General features: G+C 37.5%; 1 protein-coding gene and 1 pseudogene across 2 annotated transcripts in view; both read left to right on the top strand.

Moving 5' to 3' along the window:
* LOC309614737 (serine hydroxymethyltransferase, mitochondrial pseudogene) overlaps window positions 1-21432 on the top strand; it is a 241450-nt pseudogene that overhangs the window by 152333 nt on the left and 67685 nt on the right. The window lies entirely within an intron of this gene.
* Window positions 1-21432, top strand: part of TRPA1 (transient receptor potential cation channel subfamily A member 1) — a 75029-nt gene that overhangs the window by 30086 nt on the left and 23511 nt on the right. The window contains 9 exon segments of the mRNA XM_082363684.1: window positions 2581-2688; window positions 5607-5715; window positions 5905-6050; window positions 6503-6639; window positions 16464-16512; window positions 18467-18566; window positions 19219-19319; window positions 20324-20493; window positions 20580-20744. Of these exon segments, the coding sequence (XP_082219810.1) occupies window positions 2581-2688; window positions 5607-5715; window positions 5905-6050; window positions 6503-6639; window positions 16464-16512; window positions 18467-18566; window positions 19219-19319; window positions 20324-20493; window positions 20580-20744 (1085 nt within the window).

Consider the following 21432-nt stretch of genomic DNA (forward strand, 5'->3'; position numbering starts at 1 on the left):
TCCCCTTGTGCCTTGTATTTAGCATTGCTGTAATTCTTAGTACAGGGTATGGTAATCAAATGTTCACATGCTTTTCCCCCCTTCTGGCTGGGTATCCTGGAAGGAAGGACTGTGTGTGACTAATCTAACATCTCCAGTCCTCAGCACTGCTGATAAATGCTGGCTCTTGAATGAATAAATGAGTAACTAGGCGTTTTGGCTGAAGGAGAAGGGGAGAGCTTAGGTATCAGTGCCTAAGAAGATGAGTCAGGGCAGCCCCTTGCAGAGGTTACTGGAAAGGCCTTTGTCAACAGGCTCTCTGTTTTTGCCAATGGCTACATTATTCATGAGCCAGATGCTACTTAAGTGTCGTCTGTGTTCGGCCACTAGTGACTGCAGGGACCCCCAGACATGCTGCTTGTTTCCCCAGTGAACTCTTGTGCTTCCTCTGAGGCTCTTTTCAGAAACAAATGCCCACTGACTTAATTAATCTTGGCTCCAAAAGTGTGATTTGGGAATTCAAAGGCAGGTAACAGTTGAAAGCCTGTTGTTAATTAGAAATCAGAAATCTTCAGGCTAACAAATACAGAAAGATAGGTATCACATCGAAATAGAGAAGAAAGTCTAGAAATAAGCCCATAACTGATTTATAATCTAGATGGTGGATATAACAGGTTTTCCTGGGTGACACCAGAACAGGAAAAAATGTCTCTCTGTGTGCTTGCAAACAGCAGTCCTGGGGGCCTGACTCTCCCAGTTACACCCAGGGGTCAGGCCTGTACCTCCACCAGCTCTTGCCAATTTCAATCTCCATTGTCCAGCCTTCCTCCAAACCTTCCACTGCCGCCTTGTGCTTATAAAGTAAAAAATTGCTACCCATGTGTGACCTCAAGTTCTTACACAGATACCAGTGGTGTATATAGTGTTCCCTGGGGCACACTGGACCGCGGGTTAGGGGCTGGCCTTGCTTCTCAGTAGCCTGCAGGCCTCAGTTCTTGGGGCTTAAGCTCAAAGTAACCAGTTCGAACCTCCCATGGGACTTCCTGGATTCTCATCAGGAGACTTCCAGAGGCCACACCTGCCAGCCTCCAGACTTGCCTGGTCATGACTGAACTTGAAATGGGCACACAGTTTAGTTGCTCTCTCTGGGCTCCCTGCCACATACAATTTAACACAGCTTTAGGAAAGATCGTGCTAACGGCAGTGAGCAGAAACCCCCTAATAGATGCCCCAAATCTATGATCCAAGATTCTAAGAGGGCAAAGATATAAAAACCCTCCTTATAGACTTGGGTGGATTATTTCACAGGTGAATCCAGAGTTCGTTAAGAACAGAATGTGATGCTTCAAGTCCATAGACTGAACTGTGTGTTCTCATTTTCCTTCATCAGCAATCTCCCTGTGTATTCCTGTGGCCTAAAATTTCAGTGTAATTTTCCTTAATGGGCAGAGCTAATTAGTCAGCCTAATTCATTTGCTGACACTCACATCAGGACACATTCTATTAACAAGGGGCTCTGTGTGCCTTTTTTTTGGTAAGTCAAGGTTTTTATTAGGAAACAGCATGTTTAATAAATTCTTTCTTAAACAGCTTAAGTGCAAGCACATGTTACAGTTTTATCAGAGACTTGCTGCAAAAGAAAAGGCCTCTAGTAGGCCAATTCAAAGATTTCTCTTTTGAGAGAGACATTTATGTAAGATAATTTCTGTTAGATTTAATATAAAATGAAGACTGATTCAAGATCTATAGATTCTTGGCCAATAAGCCTGAAGTCAACCAGGTGAGGGGGTAACAGGTCTTCAATTAAATTCCATCAGAAAAATCGCTTAACCATTTTAACCGTTTTTACATTAGAGAAAAAGTTTCTGTTCCAGACTGTGTGAATTGATTGAGTTAAGCTATACCTGTGTCACATGAGACTCTTCTTTTCTCTACTGCAGAGAATGGAGTTTTAATGGACATTTCCCAAAATACTTGCAATCTGGGTAAAAGAAAAATGACTAGATGGGAAAAGGAAACCATTCCCTCCCCTCTTCGCCTCTCCCTCCCTCCCTCTCTTCTTTCTCTCTCTCTCCTCTTTCTTTACGTCCGTCACTCCTCTACCACCTGCACATTCCAAATGGCTCCACCAATTTACTTTTGGTAGATATTAGTTAATATAGCTCACTTAATACAAGTGAGAGGTATTCAGTGAGCAATGTTAAACGTCCGTCACTCCTCTACCACCTGCACATTCCAAATGGCTCCACCAATTTACTTTTGGTAGATATTAGTTAATATAGCTCACTTAATACAAGTGAGAGGTATTCAGTGAGCAATGTTAACTAGTATCTACAATTCTTAGTCTATTTCAAGTTCTACAGCTCCATGTTGCCTTAATTGACATGCTGTAGAAATTGCCATTATTTCATCTATTTGAGAAATTTACATAGTACTCACTATGTACAAGGTTTCATGCCAGATTCCATGGGAGAGTGATGAAAAAGATGACTAAGGACATGGTCCCTGGCATCCTAGAGCTTAAAATCCAGTGGAAGACAAATACCCTATTGGGAAACGTCCATGTTAACTTTTTAACAATTATTCCCCTCTTTTATGTAGGTCTTGGTTGAGCATCGCACTACTGATGTTAATCTGGAAGGAGAAAATGGAAACACAGCTCTGATAATCGCATGTTTCACAGATAATAGTGAAGCAGTGCAGCTTTTGGTTTGTACTTTAATCACATTTTTTTCTGTTTTCTTTATCCTTTAGTACAACATGAATTTTTGTTATTTACAACAGCTTTCAGTTTCTCTTCTTAGCAAAATATAAAATGTAGACACTAGGTCAGAAAAAATAGTTCTATGTGTTTGGGTATATGTACACACCCCTTCAATCTTAAATGAGTCTGAGATTGCTTATCGAAGACGAATAGGAAAGCATTACAGAAAATGTGAGAAGATCGAAGTGAAAAGAAAATATCAACAGGAAAATTTAAGGTGAAGCTGGTGGTCAGGCTAGAATACAAAATACAAAGCATAATGGCCTGTATGTTCATAAAGGTAGATCATACTTTTGACTCTGAGCTTCTGAATAGTAAAAGGAAAGATGAATATAGTCATTTGCAAACTTATTGTTGGGCCCTGAGATAAAGGCTAAGGGAAACACAGCCATACCTGTTCCCAAGATGAGAAGAAATTGCTGCCATGGGTTCTCAGAAAGGGAACCTTGAATGGTATAACGACTAAGGTCTTTAGCCACAGCCCTAAAAGCAGAGCCAGGCTTCTCTCCCGTGAGATTTCTTGGGGCCGGTCCAGTCAAACTCTGGAGATACCCGTCACCATGGCTGCGTCCTGCTCCACGGAGTAACCCTTCTGAGTGTGGGACAGAGTTCCATCAAATAGCCTTCTTTGAAATATTGCTCAACCACTCGTACATTATTCAGGCCAGGTTCTATAGTTTTAGCACTTGATTTTCCCTCTCCAGCATCCCAGAGAGTAAATAAAATGGAATAAAAGAATTTCAGAGTATCTGTGGGATATTTCAATTTACAAATGTGTTCTAACCTATTTACTAGGTATACTTGGACAAAAATATATATTCTTATAAGCTGTCATGATTGGACCAAAAAGAGAATAAAAAATAAAGTAACTCATACTCAAATAAAGAATTTAGAAAACGGGCCCCAGATAAACCAAAAGAAAAATGGAATAAAGGAATAATAAAGTTGAAAACAGAAAGTAATAATTTTGGAATTATTCATTAAATCGAGTTATTTTCTCCAAAAAAGATAATAAAACAGACATAGTATTGGCAAGTCTAACCACAATGGAAAAAGCTAAAGCACAAATCAACAAAATTAGAAATAGCAAAGGGATTTAACTGAATATGATGGGGAATTTTAAAATGGCAAAAGATCAGTATGCAATCCTATCCTAAAAATTTGAAAATGCTTTTCTTAAGGGATAAATAACTGAAAGTAAAGTGACTAAAATTTAAAGATCTGTAGGGAACCATTAAAAGTATTTTAAAAAAGCATTATTAAAGCTCTGGAACCAGCTAATATTACATGCTTTTATAGATTTTACAAGTTCTTTCAAACTTTCAAGGAAAAAGTTTCCATTTTAGATAACCTTCCTATAGCACAAGAGTGAAACCATGCAGATTAATTATATGAAGCAGACATAATAGTAATTCCAAACTTGAGAGCTCCCCCGACCAAAAAAATGTAGATCAATTTCACATACAAATATAGATGCAATCTTAAAAATACTAGCAATTAATTCATTGACATAATTAAAAGTAACACGTAATAAATACCATGTTGGCCTTACCAGGGAATGTATGGAGAGTTCAGTATTAGGTTAGATTATAACCCATCGATTGACCCGAGTCAACAAAGTATATGATTATATCGAGCTATTTATCTTTAAATGGTTATAAAATTATCTGTATTCTTACAGATCTATAAGGAAAAGACAATGCTCCACAGAAAATTGGCAAGGGACACATAGAGTTTATTTAATTTCTCTAGTAATCAAAGAGAAACATGTTAAAACAGTGAGATATCATTTTTTTTAATCTCTTAAATTAGAAGGATGAAAAATCCTTACTGACTTACAGTGTTAGAGAAATTTTAATGAGTCAGGGAATTTCATTCACTGTTGCTGCGAATACTTTTTGACTCACCAATTCCAATTCTTGGAATACATCTCAAGGAGATAATTAAAGGTATCACTGATATTAACACCAGTGTTATATATAGCAGAGAAAACTGAGAAAAAATTGAAATTTAATAATAGGGATTCATTATATAAAGTTTTGTGTACCCCCAAATGGAATACGTACTTGATAAAATCATATAATTTAAAAATATTAAGTAAAATACGTTTTTAAACAGTGCGATCATATAGTATACACATAAACATTACTTTTGCAAAGAAGACAAAAGAATATTGTCTTCTAAAGTGTAAAACAATTCTCTCCCTAAAAGTGAGATTATAGGTGGTATTTGCTTCTTCACACTTTTTTGCTTTTTCAAAACCTCTTGTTTTGTGATAATGAAAGGTACTTAAAACAAAACTGAAATCCAGTGATCTGTAGAAAATGATTGTTGAAAATGGTTGATTCAGAGGTCAAGGTAATATACCATTCAGTTCTTTTAACAACGTTTTAGTAGAGAACTTTCATTAGTAAAATGTCTAATTTTCATAATTTAACATGAGTACTGGTCTAATCATTTGTTAATTGCACAAATGAAAGGAAAATAATCTGGGAAATATCACTTTATTTGTATAAGGAATTGAGAATGGTTGTAGGAGGAATCATGATAATGTCTTTAAAAATCTCTTTAATTTCATTGAAAAATGTGTTCACTTTAGTTTGGTGGGGGATCACATTGATATTTTTGTGTCTATGTTGTTACTTCATCGTTAGAAAATATAAAGTGTCTGTAGTTCAGAATCTTAGCCTAGTTCCAAAATTACCTTCTTGCCTAGATTTCATATTATATGAAGCTTTTCTGTGTAGTTTTACATAGGCACGGAGTAGTGAAAAGGTCTGGGAGACGCATATTCTTGCCCATTCTTGTGATCTGGGCTTTAACTTGTGTCATTTGACTTCTATTGTTCTTTCTTTTCTTCCAGTTAAATAAAGGAGCTAAACCATGTAAATCAAATAAATGGGGATGCTTCCCTATTCACCAGGCTGCATTTTCAGGTGCCAAAAAATGCATGGAAATAATATTAAAGTTTGGTGAGTAAAGGCTTTCCTCCATTATGTAGTGTAAAGAAACCTATTCTGGTGGATGCTATTAATTTGAGAAATATTTAATATAATTTATACCTGGGCTTTTCTGTAAGTCTGAAAGTCCTTTCTTTTTTTAAAAAAATCCTTTTATTTCTTTATAATATTTGTTATCTTGAATTTTATTTTCTCCTAAAGGTGAGGAACATGGGCATAGCAGACTGTCTCACATTAACTTTTTGAACAATGGGAAAGCTAGCCCTCTGCACATGGCAGTTCAAAGTGGTGACTTGGAAATGATTAAAATGTGCCTGGACAGCGGTGCAGAGTTGGACCTGATGGAGGTAGTTGTTCAAATTCCACCTGATACTTTTATTGTAGAATTGTTGTGAATTATTTGCCAAAGTGCTTTACAGCTCTTTTATGATTAAATTAGATAGATATTATTTCCTGCTATTCATGTAGAAGCCAAACAAGAAACTCTCCCAAGTTTTAATCTATCTAAAGAATTTTGAGAGCTACCAAAAGCAGTTGCAAACACAAATACAAATAGAGATATACTGATGATAGGAGTACTGTCAGAGCTGTCAAGAACTGTCGGATTGCAAGGAAATAAAATTGCTAGCTAGGATTTTTCTATTGATGCTTTTCAATAGATGAAACCAATTACTATTCACCATCTGAAATTCCATATTCCTTGATTTTGTTGGCCTGGAGAGAAAAAAAAACAAGTGAATTTAGGTTTTATCCTTAAATTGGGATGAAATATTGATTCTAATATCAAAACTCTTTACAGAAAGGGAAGTGCACAGCCCTTCATTTTGCTGCCACCCAGGGAGCCACTGAGATTGTTAAACTGATGATATCTTCCTACTCTGGCAGCAGCGATATTGTTAATCAGGTGGATGGAAATCACGAGACACTGCTTCACAGGCAAGTTTCCTACCTATGATTCTGCATATAGATTTCTATTCTTCATATGTTTAACTATACCCTGCAAGACAAAGTTAGCACTTATGGTAGCAGAGATTCTGTAGTTCGAAAGAAAAGAGCAGAGATAACAAAGGTCCTGTGGTTCAACTGGAATCTCTATGTTCCTCTGGAATCAAAGTAGAAAGTTAAATAGATTTTCATAGCATAAAATCTCCAGTGGAATATTCTGGATCAATTCTTAGTCCAGTGGCTATAGCCTCAAGATTCATTTCCTATATGCTCAGGAGGTCAACATACATGGCTTTTCAAGCCCTTTCTAATCTGTTTCAGTTCCTCACGTGTGTCTTATCCTCTTTCTCAGTGGAGGTAATGGAGCAGATACATATGGATGGTCCACTTTTCCCACCCTATTTCCCTTTCCACTTAGCCCCACAGTTACCTATAAATGTTCTCAAAACATATATGTAGTTTTAGGGAAAGATTGCCAAGCTCAAAAGAAGATAAATATTTCTGTTGAGTTTAACAGAAGTACAAATCAGAGAAAAGCATCTGAAGCTATAGGCTTACTAGCTGCTAGGACAGGAAACAGGCAGTGTAGACGGAGAGTTCAATTCCTTGGGAAGACAAGGACTGAATGTGCCCTGTGTGAGAGAAAGAGGTGACTGAGATGAGCCTTTGCTGTCTCTCTGTCTCTGTCTCTGTCACTGTCTCTCTGTGTGTCTCACACACACACACACACACACACACACACACACACACACACACACACACACAGAGCTGGAAGCCTGGAATGGCAGAAAAAAACTGCAATATTCTCAATAGGTAACTGAACCAAGAAATCTACAATATCCCACAGGGAAAAAGAAACTCGAGCTACCAACATAAGATCTGGTTCTAACCTGGGAAATGGGGGGGGGGGTGGTGGTGAATGTACATATTAGCAAAACCACCAGCCACAATGGGCTATGCATGAATAGAAGGGAACTCCAAGGAACTTCCACGGAGGATGAGTTTGCAAATTAAAATTACGTAGCATAAAGGAAAACATAAAATTATGACAATGAAATCAACAAAAGGATAATTTACTTCCAAAGAAATGGAATAATTGGGCAATTTACAAATAATTTTAAAATAAGGATATTTACAACTTTCAGAAATTTAAAGGAAGGAATGGTCAGTTATGTAAAAGTAGGTATATTAAGATAATGGATTATGGAAAACAAATTGGCATTTATGAATCAAAGATTGGTGATGAGAAAAAGATCCAGTTGGAAACCCAAGAAATGCAAAAAACAAATATTGAAATAAAACAAAGACTCAGTAGACAGATTAACCTCTACACCAGAGATTTCTCAAACTACTGCACATTGGAATCATGTGAGGAGTTTATAAAATCCCAATGTCAGTTCATGTGCCAGATTACATCATAATTCCTGAGGAGGGGTCTCAGGAATTTTTAAAAACTCTTTGTGATTCCAATGTTTAACCAATTTGGAAACCTAGTGATCTGGGTATAGTTAAAAATGTGTACATTTAGAATAGAGCTTTAATATACAAATATGCATAAGAATGAATTATTTTAGGATAATATACCCATCTACCTGACCAAAAAATGTACTTAGCCTGGTGACTAGCTAGACACATTCAACTTGGATTGGCTGAAGACTTCTTGGACCAGTTCAGTCCAATTCTGAGGAACCTAATACTGATGTATGATCCTGGAATGTCTTTCTGATAGACAGTGACCTTTGGAGTTTATCTTGAGGTTCAAAGGAAAGCTTGCTTTTTGGGCTACAGTTCCTTTTGCTAGTGTAGTGCAAAGATGTCAGTGGTGTGCAGGCCACACTTTGAGTAACAAATCTCTGGACTGGAAAGATTTCGAACAAATTGAATGGGACCTTAATGTTATTATTTATTTCCTAAAATTACTAAATACCTCTAATATCATTTATAATGCAACCTGTTGTGAATTTGGGGTGAAAATTGGCAAGCTGATTCTAAGATTTATACACAGAGGGTTAAGAATAGCTGAGAAAATATTGTGAAGGAACAAAGAAATAAGATTTGCATTAGGAAACAGAGACTTTTATTTATTTTTTTAACATCTTTATTAGAGTATAATTGCTTTACAATGGTGTGTTAGTTTCTAGTTTCTGCTTTATAACAAAGTGAATCAGTTATACATATACATATATCCCCATATCTCTTCCCTCTTGCATCTCCCTCCCTCTCACCCTCCCTATCCAACCCCTCTAGGTGGTCACAAAGCACCAAGCTGATCTCCCTCTGCCATGTGGCTGCTTCCCACTAGCTATCTTTTTTACGTTTGGTAGTGTATATATGTCCATGCCACTCTCTCACTTCGTCCCAGCTTACCCTTCCCCCTCCCCGTATCCTCAAGTCCATTCTCTAGTAGGTCTGCATCTTTATTCCCGTCTTGCCCCTAGTTTCTTCTGACCATTTTTTTTTCTTTTTTTAAGATTCTATATATATGTGTTAGCATACGGTATTTGTTTTTCTCTGACATACTTCTCTCTGTATGACAGTCTCTAGGTCCATCCACCTCACTACAAATAACTCAGTTTCGTTCCTTTTTATGGCTGAGTAATATTCCATTGTATATATGTGCCACATCTTCTTTATCCATTCATCTGTTGATGGACATTTAGGTTGCTTCCATGTCCTGGCTATTGTAAATAGTGCTGCAATGAACATTGTGGTACATGACTCTTTTTGAATTATGGTTTTCTCAGGGTATATGCCCAGTAGTGGGATTGCTGGGTCGTATGGTAGTTCTATTTTTAGTTTTGTAAGGAACCTCCGTACTGTTCTCCATAGTGGCTGTATCAATTTACATTCCCACCAACAATGCAAAAGTGTTCCCTTTTCTCCACACCCTCTCCAGCATTTATTGTTTATAGATTTTTTGATGATGGCCATTCTGACCGGTGTGAGATGATATTTCATTGTAGTTTTGATTTGCATTTCTCTAATGATTAATGATGTTGAGCATTCTTTCATGCGTTTGTTGGCAATCTGTATATCTTCTTTGGAAAAATGTCTATTTAGGTCTTCTGCCCACTTTTGGATTGGGTTGTTTGTTTTTTTGATATTGAGCTGCATGAGTTGCTTGTATGTTTTGGAGATTAATCCTTTGTCAGTTGCTTCATTTGCAAATATTTTCTCCCATTCTGAGGGTTGTCTTTTCGTCTTGTTTATGGTTTCCTTTGCTGTGCAAAAGCTTTTAAGTTTCGTTAGGTCCCATTTGTTTATTTTTGTTTTTCTTTCCATTTCTCTAGGAGGTGGGTCAAAAAGGATCTTGCTGTGATTTATGTCATAGAGTGTTCTGCCTATGTTTTCCTCTAAGAGTTTGATGGTGTCTGGCCTTACATTTAGGTCTTTAATCTATTTTGAATTTATTTTTGTGTATGGTGTTAGGGAGTGTTCTAATTTCATTCTTTTACATGTAGCTGTCCACTTTTCCCAGCACCACTTATTGAAGAGGCTGTCTTTTCTCCACTGTATATTCTTGCCTCCTTTATCAAAGATAAGGTGACCATATGTGCGTGGGTTTATCTCTGGGCTTTCTATCTTGTTCCATTGATCTATATTTCTGTTTTTTGTGCCAATACCATACTGTCTTGATTACTGAAGCTTTGTAGTGTAGTCTGAAGTCAGGGAGCCTGATTCCTCCCGCTCCGTTTTTCTTTCTCAAGATTGCCTTCGCTATTTCAGGTCTTTTGTGTTTCCATACAAATTGTGAAATTTTTTGTTCTAGTTCTGTGAAAAATGCCAGTGGTAGTTTGATAGGGATTGCATTGAATCTGTAGATTGCTTTGGGTAGTAGAGTCATTTTCACAATGTTCATTCTTCCAATACAAGAACATGGTATATGTCTCCATCTATTTGTATCATCTTTAATTTCTTTCATCAGTGTCTTATAATTTTCTGCATACAGGTCTTTTGTCTCCTTAGGTAGGTTTATTCCTAGACATTTTATTCTTTTTGTTGCAGTGGTAAATGGGAGTGTTTTCTTAATTTCACTTTCAGATTTTTCATCATTAGTGTATAGGAATGCAAGAGATTTCTGTTCATTAGTTTTGTATCCTACTACTTTACCAATTCATTGATTAGCTCTAGTAGTTTTCTGGTAGCATCTTTAGGATTCTCTATGTATAGTATCATGTCATCTGCAAACAGTGACAGCTTTACTTCTTTTCCAATTTGGATTCCTTTTATTTCTTTTTCTTCTCTAATTACTGTGGCTAAAACTTCCAAAACTATGTTGAATAATAGTGGTGAGAGTGGGTAACCTTGTCTTATTCCTGATCTTAGTGGAAATGGTTTCAGTTTTTCACCATTGAGGACGATGTTGGCTGTGGGTTTGTCATATATGGCCTTTATTATGTTGAGGAAAGTTCCCTTTATGCCTACTTTCTGGAGGGTTTTTATCATAAATGGGTGTTGAATTTTGTCAAAAGCTTTCTCTGCATCTATTGAGATGATCATATGGTTTTTCTCCTTCAATTTGTTAATATGGTGTATCACATTGATTTGCGTATATTGAAGAATCCTTGCATTCCTGGGATAAACCCCACCTGATCATAGTGTATGATCCTTTTAATGTGCTGTTGGATTCTGTTTGCTAGTATTTTGTTGAGGATTTTTGCATCTATGTTCATCAGTGATATTGGCCTGTAGTTTTCTTTTTTTGTGACATCTTTGTCTGGTTTTGGTATCAGAGTGATGATGACCTCATAGAATGAGTTTGGGAGTGTTCCTTCCTCTGCTATATTTTGGAAGAGTTTGAGAAGGATAGGTGTTAGCTCTTCTCTAAATGTTTGATAGAATTCGCCTGTGCAGCCATCTGCTCCTGGGCTTTTGTTTGTTGGAAGATTTTCAATCACAGTCTCAATTTCAGTGCTTGTGATTGGTCTGTTCATATTTTCTATTTCTTCCTGGTTCAGTCTCGGAAGGTTGTGCATTTCTAAGAATTTGTCCATTTCTTCCAGGTTGTCCATTTTATTGGCATACAGTTGCTTGTAGTAATCTCTCCTGATCCTTTGTATTTCTGCAGTGTCAGTTGTTACTTCTCCTTTTTCATTTCTGATTCTATTGATTTGAGTCTTCTCCATTTTTTTCTTGATAAGTCTGGCTAATGGTTTATGAACTTTGTTTATCTTCTCCAAGAACCAGCTTTTAGTTTTATTGATCTTTGCTATCGTTTCCTTCATTTCTTTTTCATTTATTTCTGATCTGATCTTTATGATTTCTTTCCTTCTGCTAACTTTGGGGTTTTTTTGTTCTTCTTTCTCTAATTGCTTTAGGTGTAAGGTTAGGTTGTTTATTTGAGATGTTTCTTGTTTCTTAAGGTAGGCTTGTAAAGCTATAAACTTCCATCTTAGAACTGCTTTTGCTGCATCCCGTAGGTTTTTGGGTCGTTGTGTTTTCATTGTCATTTTTTTCTAGGTATTTTTTGATTTCCTCTTGGATTTCTTCAGTGATCTCTTGGTTATTAAGTAGTGTGTTGTTTAGCCTTCATGTGTCTGTATTTCTTACAGATTTTTTCCTGTAATTGATATCTAGTCTCATAGCATTGTGGTCAGAAAAGATACTTGATATGATTTCAATTTTCTTAAATTTACCAAGACTTGATTTGTGACCCACGATATGATCTATCCTGGAGAATGTTCCATGAGCACCTGAGAAGAATGTGTATTCTGTTGTTTTTGGATGGAATGTCCTAAAAATATCAATTAAGTCCATCTTGTTTAATGTATCATTTAAAGCTTGTGTGTCCTTATTTATTTTCATTTTGGATGATCTGTCCATTGGTGAAAGTGGGGTGTTAAAGTCCCCTACTATGATTGTGCTACTGTCGATTTCCCCTTTTATGGCTGTTAGTATTTTACTTATGTATTGAGGTGCTCCTATGTTGGATGCATAAATATTTACAACTGTTATATCTTCTTCTTGGATGGATCCCTTGATCATTATGTAGGGTCCTTCTTTGTCTCTTGTCATAGTCTTTGTTTTAAAGTCTATTTTGTCTGATATGAGAATTGCTACTCCAGCTTTCTTTTGATTTCCATTTGCATGGAATATCTTTTTCCATCCCCTCACTTTCAGTCTGTATGTGTCCCTAGGTCTGAAGTGGGTCTCTTGTAGACAGCATATATACGGGTCTTGTTTTTGTATCCATTCAGCCAGTCTATGTCTTTTGGTTGGAGCATTTAATCCATTTACATTTAAGGTAATTATCACCCTGTATGTTCCTATTACCATTTTCTTAATTGTTTTGGGTTTATTATTGTAGGTCTTTTCCTTCTCTTGTGTTTTCCTGCCTAGAGAAGTTCCTTTAGCATTTGTTGTAAAGCTGGTTTGGTGGTGCTGAATTCTCTTAGCTTTTGCTTGTCTGTAAAGCTTTTAATTTCTCTGTCAAATCTGAATGAGATTCTTGCTGGGTAGAGTAATATTGGCTGTCGGTTTTTCTCCTTCATCACTTTAAATATGTCCTGCCACTCCCTTCTGGCTTGCAGAGTTTCTGCTGAAAGATCAGCTGTTAACCTTATGGGGATTCTCTTATGTGTTATTTGTTGTTTTTCCCTTGCTGCTTTTAATATTTGCTTTTTGTATTTAATTTTTGATAGTTTGATTAATGTGTGTCTTGGCGTGTTTCTCCTTGGATTTATCCTGTATGGGACTCTCTGTGCTTACTGGACTTGATTAACTATTTCCTTTCCCGTATTAGGGAAGTTTTCAACTATAATCTCTTCAAATATTTTCTCAGTCCCTTTTTCTCTTCTTCTTCTGGGACCCCTATAATTCAAATGTTGGTGTGTTTAATGTTGTCCCAGAGGTCTCTGAGACTGTCCTCAATTCTTTTCATTCTTTTTTCTTTATTCTGCTCCACAGTAGTTATTTCCACTATTTTATCTTCCAGGTCACTTATCCGTTCTTCTGCCTCAGTTATTCTGCTATTGATCCCTTCTAGAGAATTTTTAATTTCATTTATTGTGTTGTTCATCACTGTTTGTTTGCTCTTTAGTTCTTCTAGGTCCTTGTTAAACATATCTTGTATTTTCTCCATTCTATTTCCAAGATTTTAGATCATCTTTACTATCATTATTCTGAATTCTTTTTCAGGTAGATTGCCTATTTCCTCCTCATTTATTAGGTCTGGTGGGTTTTTGACTTGCTCCTTCATCTGCTGTGTGTTTCTCTGTCTTCTCATTTTGCTTAACTTACTGTATTTGGGGTCTCCTTTTCGCAGGCTGCAGGTTCGTAGTTTCCGTTGTTTTTGGTGTCTGTCCCCAGTGGCTAAGGTTGGTTCAGTGGGTTGTGTAGGCTTCCTGGTGGAGGGGACTGGTGCCTGTGTTCTGGTGGATGAGGCTGGATCTTGTCTTTCTGGTGGGCATGTCCACGTCTGGTGGTGTGTTTTGGGGTGTCTGTGGCCTTATTATGATTTTAGGCAGCCTCTCTGCTAATGGATGGGGTTGTATTCCTGTCTTGCTAGTTGTTTGGCATAGGGTGTCCAGCACTGTAGCTTGCTGGTCGTTGAGTGGAGCTGGGTCTTGGCTTTGAGATGGAGATCTCTGGGAGATTTTCGCCATTTGGTATTACGTGTAGCCGGGAGGTGTCTTGTGGACCAGTGTCCTGAAGTTGGCTCTCCCACCTCAGAGGCACTGCCCTGATGCCTGGCTGGAGCACCAAGAGCCTGTCCTCCACACAGCTCAGAATAAAAGGGAGAAAAGAAAGAAAGAAGAAGATAAAATAAAATAAAGTAATATAAAATAAAATAAAGTTTTAAAATAAAAAATAATTATAAGGAAAAAATATTTTTTTTAAGTACAAAAAAAAAAAAACAAAAAAAGGACAGGCAGAACCCTAGGACAAATGGTAACAGCAAAGCTATACAGACAAAATCACACACAGAAGCATACACATACACACTCACAAAAAGAGAAAAAGGGGAAAAAAATATATGTATCATTGCTCCCAAAGTCCACCTCCTCAATTTGGGATGATTTGTTGTCTATTCAGGTATTCCACAGATGCAGGTACATCAAGTTGATTGTGGAGCTGTAATCCGCTGCTCCTGAGGCTGCTGGCAGAGATTTCCCTTTCTCTTCTTTGTTCGCACAGCTCCCGGGGTTCAGCTTTGGATTTGGACCCGCCTCTGCGTGTAGGTCGCCTGAGGGCATCTGTTCCCCGCCCAGACAGGATGGGGTTAAAGGAGCAGCTGCTTTGGGGGCTCTGGCTCGCTCAGGCCAGGGGGAGGGGGGGTACAGAGGAGGCGGGGCGAGCCTGCGGCGTCAGAGGCCGGCGTGACGTTGCAGCAGTCTGAGTCGCGCCGTGCGTTCTCCCTGGGAAGTTGTCCCTGGATCACGGGAGCCTGGCAGTGGCGGGCTGCACCGGCTCCCAGGAGGGGCGGTGTGGAGAGTGACCGGTGCTCGCACACAGGCTTCTCGGTGGCGGCAACAGCAGCCTTAACTTTTCATGCCCGTCTCTGGGGTCCGCGCTGATAGCCGCGGCTCGCGCCCGTCTCTGGAGCTCGTTTAGGCGGCGCTCTGAATCCCCTCTCCTCGCGCACCAGGAAACAAAGAGGGAAGAAAAAGTCTCTTGCCTCTTCGGCAGCTCCAGACTTTTTCCCGGACTCCCTCCTGGGTAGCTGTGGCGCACTAGCCCCCTTCAGGCTGTGTTCACGCCGCCAACCCCAGTCCTCTCCCTGGATCCTACCGAAGCCCAAGCCTCAGCTCCCAGCCCCCGCCCGCCCCGGCGGCTGAGCAGACAAGCCTCTCGGGCTGGTGAGTGCTGCTTGGTGCCGCTCCTCCGTGCGGGAATCTCTCCGCTTTGCCCTCCGCACCCCTGTGGCTGCGCTCTCCTCCGTGGCTCCGGAGCTTCCCCCCTCCGCCACCCGCAGTCTCCGCCCGCGAAGGGGCTTCCTAGTGTGTGCACACCTTTCCTCCTTCACAGCTCCCTCCCACTGGTGCAGGTCCCGTCCCTATTCTTTTGTCTCTGTTATTTCTTTTTTCTTTTGCCCTACCCAGGTATGTGGGGAGCTTCTTGCCTTTTGGGAGGTCTGAGGTCTTCTGCCAGCGTTCAGTAGGTATTCTGTAGGAGTTGTTCCACAAGTAGATGTATTTCTGATGTATTTGTGGGGAGGAAGGTGATCTCCATGTCTTACTCTTCCGCCATCTTGAAGCTCCTCCAGAAACGTAGACTTTTAAATCATTAGTATTAACATTTGTTATGATGATGCTTTAATATAGATTAAAATTTTGTATTTGCTTTATTAATTAACATTATCCTTATGGCTGGTTGTGAGATGATACCAAATGACTTCAATTCTATCCATCATTTTTTTGGCTTCATAAAACTTTAGGAAAGCTAACACTGCCTTGTTAACTTTTGCCAAAGAGGGGGCATTTTGAACCCTGCAGATAAAGTTTAGGTGTACCTTGCATGCAACTGTTGTTATTCCTCATGGTCACAGTGGTTATAGCCAGTTCCTTTGTCTTTTATTTTAAACTCTTGGACGGACTTTACTATTCACTTCAGAACATCTTCATGATGGTTTTACAAGGAGAAAATAGGTTTACAGAAAGATGAGGAAGAAAATCTTGTGATGTATTTGATCTATTACACTTACTTTGAAAAGTTACCCTAATCAGAATCCAATTATAGATTTGGAAGGGTTATTAACTCTCTAGCATTTTATCATGTTATTAAATGATCCTTTAAATTCACTTTCTGAATATAGTAGCTTTATTTTATATATTTATATCAATAGTTCCTTAATATGCTTATAATTCTTTTTGCAGAGCCTCATTATTTGATCACCATGAACTAGCAGACTACTTAATTTCAGTGGTAACTATTCCATTAACAGGTTTATTTTTTATTACTATTTACAGTTGAAAGGTCATATAATTACATACTATGAATCTTCAAAAATAAACCAAATTTTGATTTCTTGCCTATCGGCAAAAAACTTTACAAAAAGATGATTGATACATTTGCAAAAAATTTTGAAATTATTTTTCTATTTCTTTAATTTTGTATCTCTAAGATGATGGATGTTCATTAAACTTATTGTGATAATCATTACGTGATATCTGTATAAGTCAAATTTTTATGCCGTACACCTTAAACTTACACAGTGCTGTATGTCAATTATATCTCAATAAAACTGGAAGAAAAGAAAAGGATGCTTGATACATTCACAAATAGAGTACATTGTGTATGAATGCATAATGGCCAAACCTCATTGCCAGGAAGCTAGAAGTACCAGAGTGTACTTTTGACACCCGTATCAGTGCTTTTAGTGTGGGGAGTTGGTAGGTCTATGGCAGGGAAAGCTCTTCTGTGAACCTGGGAGAGTGTCAGGCTTGGTGACTCTGTTGACCCTTCTTGAGCACAAGTGACTTTGAGGTGGAGGCAGGACAGGAAGCGCATGTGACCCTCACCTTCCATTGTAATCTTCTACCCCAGCTGCCTCAGTGCCAGCTTTCAAACAATGAGAAAGTGAAGAATTAAAAATATTGTCCAAGGTTTGTTACAAGTGAAAGCACAAGATCTTTTTCACTCTACGAAGTGGAATCAGTCAGCTTTTGAGTTAAATTTTAGTAAGCCCTTTATGCAGATGAGTCTGTGATGTATTTATTTAAGCCCCACCATATCAGTAATGAGTGTAGTCCCGCTTGTAATATTTAACAGGTGTTTGTTGTCAGTAGCAACTACTGAAATTGTGATATTTACATAGAAGAATCCCGGGAAGACTCATTATATACCATCCTTTTGTCATGCACGGTTTCCTGCAAATGCAGCCATCTCTTCACCTGCCAAGACTGTTGCAGGACCTCGCTGATCACTATCATGCTTTCAAGGGGATACTGCTGCCACGGTCATCTGTATTCAGTGGGTCCCAAAAGAAAAGAGTCATATCCTCAATTGGAGTTTAAGCTCTTTTTATTACCCTGGGCGAAAGATAGAATTCTTTCCATGAACTTTTAAAAAGCTTTTGTTTCTTGTCACATCAGATATTATAACCATAACATGTAATGGCAAAATATGACTTATTCATTTAAAAAATATATATACGAAATGCGATTTTGAAATGCACATTTTCTCAAATACGTGACTAAAATTTTACTTGAGGATTTGAATGATTTCAATTCAGTTATTTCAGTTCATCTATTTCAGATGAAGTAGAGTTTTTAAAAAGTGAACAACTGTTTTTTCTTGAGTTATAATTGACATATAACATTATGTTAGTTTTAGGTGTACAGCGTAATGATTCAATATTTGTATACATTGAAAAGTGACCACCACAGCAAGTCCAGCTACCATCTGTCACCATACAAAGTTTCAAAAATTTTTTCCTGTGATGACAGCTCCCAGGATCCACTCTCTTGGCAATAAAAGTGAATAATTTCTTGTGAATGCTTTTAAAATCACAAATGGAATAAACTTATAATTTTTTTCTTATGGACATTTAACAATCTTTTCTTACAGTGGGAACTAAACTAGCGCTATAGGTCAAAATTTTATGATTTCGGCAGGAGGAAGGATCTATTGCCAGATGTCAGTCAAAAGATTAACACGTGAGGAGAATTTTCGTTGTTGAAGTTATAAAAGAATGCCTTGATTTTCCCTATAATTCATACAACATTGGAATTATAGGGAAATGTCAAGCAGTCATATGCATGAGTGCTAGGAATATTTTGGACACTCTATCCCGATGAATGAACATTATTTACAGAATGCAACGTAAGCTGATTTGTCTGTTCATAAGCTCTTTGTTGAATGACTTGTTTTATTTTAGGGAGCAGATATTGATATCACCGATTCTGAAGGACGTTCTCCACTTATATTAGCAACTGCTTCCGCATCCTGGAATACCGTAAATTTGCTCCTCTCTAAAGGTACTAAGAGGGACTGAGGCAAGCCTTTAGAATTACTACTCAGTTTGGTTAAACATTTAGTATCCATTTATTGTGTGCCAGGCTCTGGGCCAGGTGCCATGTATACAAAGATAAATGAGATACTTCCCATGTCTAGAATAATTTTCAGTCCAGTAGGGAGCAATACTTGAAAAGATAATTTAAGAACAATAATCGATAACCTTTATAAGGGAATTATTACATCCCAGGCGTTTTGCTGAACACTTTCTCTGCATTCTCTCAGTGAATCAGTCCTATGTGATGTAGGTACTATAACTGTTTCCATTTTAGATACTAACCGAGTAAGATAACAAAGAAAAGAGATACCTTCCCCTCTTCTCTCTTGATCTCTAATCTGTCTATATTTCTATTTTATGTTTTAAAAGGTGAGACCTCATATATTAATTAATGTAATGAATCACATATTCTCTACCCCCTTGTACAAACACACGCACACTATAAGGTAAACACATTTTACACCATGTTTAGTTTTCTTACCTAAATAAAGTTTTCTGTAACTTAAATGTTGGCAAAGTTTTAAGTCAAAAATCTTTTATTTTCTTGCACTGAAAATCCACCATAGGCCATGCTTTAAATAAATGAGTAGGAGTTATATTTATATTGTGCTTTTTAGGTGCCCGTGTAGACATAAAAGATAATCTTGGACGTAATTTTTTGCATTTGACTGTGCAGCAACCTTATGGATTAAAAAATTTGCCACCTGAGTTTTTGCAGGTAATACATATATATGGATTTCCATAAACTGACTTGGGTTCAACAAAGAGTAAAGTGATTTTATTTATTATGATTTTTATTACTTTGAAGGCTGGTTCTGGAATTTAAATTTTATTTCTAAATAAAGATGTCATATTTGAATATTTATTTACAACACAGTAGTGATTATTATGATAATGATAATAAATTACACTGGGATTGTTTTCCAAGCTGTGGAGGGTTCCCATATAGCCTCATCTATAATACATTGACTTTCCTTCACTCTTTGACCGTTATGAATTGCATATCAATGGAAAAGTCAAGGACATGAGTGACTTAGCAACACTTCATCATCAATGAAGAAAAACTACTCAACGTGCTTGTTGACAGGTTGAAAACCTTATCTCCATATTTATATTCACCACCTGATACTTACTGAGTGACTATTAGGTGCATTTGAAGTGCATCATTTTTTTGTAATAAAGAGATTTTAATATAGTCAGTGTCTTAAATAATCAAAAATATATATTTGAACATTTAAAAAAATAAAATGTTTTTGGATCTATTTAAGCTGCTCGTTTGCTTTTTATTTAATATACATATAAAAGATAGTGATGCTAATTTTAACATCGCGTCCCTTTTGCCTAACAGAACACATTAGCATTAAGCTGTTAAGTGCTATTGGGGGGGCATTTTGGGGGGGAGTGAAGGGAGAGTTGAGAGGGGTGGTTCATGGTCAAATACATTTGGAAGATGCAGGTTGAAAATGTTAAATACATTTCCTACCCTCAGGATTTTTCAGCGCCTTTAATATGGTAATGTATGTTATAGGAAGACACAGCATGCATCATCTACATTTATTTTACTCTAGTACCCTTAAGGGTATTTATATTTTTGCCCTCAAGGTGTACATATTGGCCCTTGCTGGAAAATACTATCCTACAGAATAGGTTAACATAACAGAAAAACACTATGTTAGCATCATAGCAGAGTTATATTTAGAATATCAGTTCTTTTTCCCATAGATGCACCATATTAAAGAGCTGGTGATGGACGAAGACAACGATGGGTGTACTCCTCTACACTATGCATGTAGACAGGGGGTCCCTGTCTCTGTAAATAACCTACTTGACTTTAATGTGTCCATTCATTCCAAAAGCAAAGATAAAAAATCACCCCTGCATTTTGCAGCCAGGTAAGGGTCACTTTAAGTGACATATGAGCATGTCTTCTTTCTGTTTAATATTTGCTTTGAAAATGTCAAACTTTTTTTTTTTCAAGTTACGGGCATATCAATACCTGTCAGAGGCTCCTCCAAGACATGAGTGACACAAGGCTTTTGAATGAAGGTGACCTTCATGGAATGACTCCTCTCCACCTGGCTGCAAAAAATGGGCATGATAAAGTAGTTCAGCTCCTTCTGAAAAAAGGTGCATTATTTCTCAGGTGAGGTTATATGATTGGAATATTTAAATGTTCTTTTTAATTGGCTCTTGCACCTAAAACAGTCGCTCACTGACCCTGAAATTAAATTGTGTCAGGATCTCACCCTTTTTTTCTGTGTCTAATTTGGAAAAAAAGGCAAGCCTTCATTGTGTTCGCATCTTGAATTTCTGCGAGAAAGGACAGACATTTCCCAAAGGGATCAAGTAAGCATCTTTGAGAGCACAAGAGGAAAGATCTCTTCAGATCCAAACTCTTAGAAAAATAAGTGGCATAAGTTAAGCATCTTCTAGCCAGGTTCTGTAAGATGATATTATTATTATTATTAGTCATAACTAGTGGCCACAAAGACTAATACCACCATCATGGAAATTTTTTGATACGATATTCAATGAAAGAATAAAGCAAGATTTAAAATAATCTGTATAAGTACATTACAGCCTTGAAAAAGAAATATGTATGACACAGACATGCTGACTCTAGTTTCAGCCACCCCAAATATTTGATAATGTGTTTATATACTTTTATTTATTTATTTTCCTTCCAATTTTATTGAGATATAATTGACACCATATAATTTTAATGTGTACAGCATATTTACTGGACTTATATGCATCTGAAATGACTACCACAGTAAGTTTAGTGAACACCCTTAATCTCAGACAGATACCAAAAAAAGGAAAAAAATTTT

The sequence above is a fragment of the Balaenoptera borealis genome (genome assembly GCF_965194805.1).
Source record: "Balaenoptera borealis genome assembly, chromosome: 17".
In the NCBI taxonomy this organism is placed as follows: domain Eukaryota; kingdom Metazoa; phylum Chordata; class Mammalia; order Artiodactyla; family Balaenopteridae; genus Balaenoptera; species Balaenoptera borealis.